This window comes from Cupressus sempervirens, chromosome 6 (genome assembly GCF_028749045.1).
Source record: "Cupressus sempervirens isolate cs-2001-9-10 chromosome 6, ASM2874904v1, whole genome shotgun sequence".
In the NCBI taxonomy this organism is placed as follows: Eukaryota; Viridiplantae; Streptophyta; class Pinopsida; order Cupressales; family Cupressaceae; genus Cupressus; species Cupressus sempervirens.
Window position 1 is genome coordinate 128,442,008 of NC_143123.1, and position 3,907 is coordinate 128,445,914.

General features: G+C 39.3%; 1 protein-coding gene across 1 annotated transcript; it reads right to left on the reverse strand.

Annotated features, from left to right (window-relative positions):
• Positions 1-1,690: 1,690 nt before the first annotated feature.
• LOC149551563 (glutaredoxin-C1-like) lies at positions 1,691-3,620 on the reverse strand. The gene has a single exon (XM_089787063.1). The coding sequence runs from the start codon at positions 2,279-2,281 to the stop codon at positions 1,853-1,855; it is 429 nt and encodes a 142-aa protein (XP_089643189.1). The 5' UTR covers positions 2,282-3,620; the 3' UTR covers positions 1,691-1,852.
• Between the last annotated feature and the right edge of the window lie 287 nt (positions 3,621-3,907).

A 3,907-nucleotide genomic window follows, 5' to 3' on the forward strand; every position in this document is an offset into this window, starting at 1 on the left:
ATAGAAAATTCTAAGCATTTAAATTAAATAAAAAACAAGATACAAGTGTTATGTTACAATTAGATATGAATAAGAGCTTGTTTAACTCCCTAATTTGCCCACGCCATTTTTTTTCCCAATGAAAGAACATAATTCTTAGAAGCCTCACAATTCAAACACGCCATTCTTATACACCTCACAATTCTTCGTTAACCGGGAAATAATTAACCAAAACGTCGCCATTAATGGCGTAATCCATACGAATTGAGGTGACGTTATAACAGCAAATTCAGCTGAATCGACCTTGTGGGCATATGATGCTCCTACTGTTTTCGAAACAAATTGGAGCCCAAAAAGAAATAGTAAAACAAGCAATATCACAATTAATGAAATAAATTAAGATTTTTGAATCATCATCAAAGCAAAAGGTTTTAAATTCATTCGACCGGATAGGAAAGCCACTCGAACAACATATCTGGGCAGACTGTAAATATTTCTTTTCAAGAATGCAGGTTGATCAAACTAAAGAATAGCTTATCATGAAGACTGAATTCATTAAACTAGCCGATTTTATCAATTGAAACCACAACAAACAAATTTTGACAGGCTGCTACAAATTGTCCAGTCAATCAATCTTCAAAAAATTGAAAGTATCATAGATTTTTCCGAAAGTTTCAGTATTTGATCTTCATGATCTGCAAAATCACTACGTTTTTATAAATCTGGAAAAAAAATTTGACTTTGTTTTGTGATCTCAAATTGTTGGGAATGAAACTAGTCGATTCTTTAAATTCTTAATATATAAATCACACCAATTCAAGTCACAAGAAATAAAGATTTAAATATCACATACTAAGGAAGAAATTAAGCTCGGAAAAATAAGTCAACTTCAACTATTCAACACTCTGAATCTAAGAACAGAGTCTTAGTGTGTGTTGTTTGTTAGAAATGTGCATTATATTGTATATTAGAGTAATGATAAAATGATTCCTTATTTGAGAGTAAATATAAAAAATTGTAGAATTACAATAAATTGTACTTCTTCTTTTTCCGTTTTGCTTCTTTATTCTATTTCTATGCTCATTTAAATGTACACCAAGCAAAAAAAAGGCGAAAACGAAACCCCAAAAAAACCATTACCACATACAAACCAACAATTCTTATTAATTCCAACACTAAATACACACAAAGGCCAATTCTTTGGCTAGTTATTAACATAAATCTCTCAAACATACATAACCCTTTAGAATGAGGAATGGAGAATAGGTATACAATATTGGGAATAGGAATGACTATTCCAATAACAACTATTTTTGAAATGGGTATAAGCTCATTTTAGAGGTAAAACGGGAATATGTATACCTATCCCTATTCCATTTGATGAACCAAACAGAGAATAGAAAGCATATTCAAAGAGCACCAATTTGTTTCAACATGAACAAAATTAATATTTGTTAAGATTAATTGTTATTATTATTATTAAGTTCAAGTAGACTGAACCCAAGAAAGATTGTTGCATTGCATTCATGTAGTGTATTGTAAATTTGATGAATAATAAAGTGATTTCTTATTCCAAAATAGATGTAAACAATTATAGACCTGCGATAAATCATAAATTATATATTTTATTTTATTCATTTTCTATTTCTCTTCTAGATTAAAATCTACACCAAAAGCACAAAAAACCAAAACTAAACCCAAAAAGGCTCAATTACAACATACAAACGCAACAAATCTTATTAATTCCAACACTTATACACGTAAAAGTCGATTCTTTGGTCAGATAATTACATAAATCTCTCAAACATACAGAACCCAAAATTCTTCATCAAAATTGTCGTTCATCCATCCATCCAACGAAAACTGCAATCTTTTAGAGCCAGAGAGCACCAGCCTGTTTCAACATGGGAACAAGTTCTCCGCCAATATGCGCCGCCATGAGACGATCAAGTCCCCCGACTAAATTCCCTCCGATGAAAACGGCGGGAAGGGCCTGGTTTTTTCCGACGACGCGCACGAGAACTTTCTCCATCTCGGCGCCGCCTTCTTCCTCGTCCAATTCACAGACCGCCGGATTGACGCCCAGGCTGCAAAAGAGCCTTTTCACGACGTGACACATGCAACACGACGTTCTGCTGAACACCAGAACGGCGTTATCCGCCGCCAGCCTCTGCACTCTCTCCACCGGGCTCGTCTCCGCCGCCGCCGCCGATGAAGGAAACGCCCCCACCGCCCGCGCCGGTCGCTTGCACGCCGCCCCTCCCAAACCTGCCGACCCGGCCTTGTATTGCAGCCCCTGCATCTCTCCCTCACCGTTGCCCCGGTCACTTTTTATGTGCACACACTCTGCAACAAGGTCTAGAAACACCAAGAAGCCCAAGAAAATCAAAGGATTCGCTTGTGTTTGGGAATTCCTCGATCCTTTGCACCAAACTAATTAGTCCAAGAAATTGGATAACCTAAGCAGTTCCTCGATTCTATATTTATATATCCTTTGTAGCAAACCAAGAAGTCTAAGAAAATCAAGGAATCGCTAGAGCAATTCCCCAACCCAGAGAAAATCTAAGAATTTGCAATTTCTTGATTCTTTACATATCCTTCGCTACAACCAAGAAAACAAGAGAATCAAGAAAAAAAGTAAAAGAATTTTTTGATTCTTTATTTTTTTCTATCCTTAGACTAGGAGAACCGAAGGCCGAGGAAATGCCACAGCCAGAGTCGACAAGCCCAAGATTCCTTGATTCTTTATTGCATATATCTTTGTGAGAAGACCAAGAGACTCAAGAAAATGCTCAAGTTTGATTTCAAGAGAACTAACCCCTCGATTCTTTATTGCATATATCCTCCGACCAAGAGCCTATGAAAATGTTGAAGCTGAAGAGTTTCTCTATTCTAACAAAGCCCAAGAAGCCTCCATGATTGCTTATATCCTCTTCTCAATGGGCCAAGACAAGACAACCAAATAGCCAAGGAAAATGCGGAAGCTCAAGAGCTCATGGATTCTTTATTCTTTGTTTGTAGTCAAAGAAATCAAACCATCAATATATGAATCATCCAAGGCAAACCAAAAACCCAAGAACTCGGCGAAGCCTAAGAATTCCTCTTCCTTGATTCTCTATACATCCTTCACAAGAATCAAAGAACCCAACAAGATCTAAGAAAGCCAAGAATTCGACGAAGCTCAACAATCCCTCTTCTTTGATTCTTTGCGCATCCTCCACAACAAACCAAGAACCCAACAACCTCAAGCAAGTCAAGAATCCAATGAAGTTCAAGGATTCCTCTTCCTCAATTCTCTATACACCCTCCACAACAAACCAAGAACCCCAACAAGATCAACAAAGCCAAGAATTTGATGAAGCTCAAAGAGTTCCTTTTGCTCGATTCTTTAATCTATATCCCCAAAGAAAGCCAAGAATTTGAAACCCAAGAAAGCCAAGAACTTGCAGAAGCTCAAAGACTTGTTTAATGTTTATATGTTGTCGGATTGTATGCACACCAAGGAGGCCTAAAAAAGATCATCCCGGCCGTCCCATTCGTCTCTCCCTCGCTCCTCTCTTTTCTGCCCGTCAGTCACGGCCCGTTGAGCGTGAAGTGTGAACCGTTACGCGCCGGACGGAAGAAGAAAAATAGGGCGTCAAAATACGAAAAAAAAAAGAAAGAAAAAGAGGTAAAACGAAGCGTCCGTCGGTGCGTCAATCCGGTGGGCCCCGCGCACGTTCGCGCCTCATTCCACCGTCACATCGTCCCCGCCGTGACGTCGTCGCTGACGCCCCCGTTGACGGTGGACTTCACTCGTGACGTCACCGTGACGTAAACGCCACACCATCCCCAGTGGGGCCCGCAGGATGACGTGCCCGTGACGCAGGCATCTACGGGCCACGAAGATTTTGCCGCTGACGGGTGACCCCGCCCGTCAAATTTAGAC

Bases quoted from the DNA above. Each gene is read 5' to 3' on its own strand.
- LOC149551563 (XM_089787063.1), bottom strand. From the start codon at position 2,281: ATGCAGGGGCTGCAATACAAGGCCGGGTCGGCAGGTTTGGGAGGGGCG.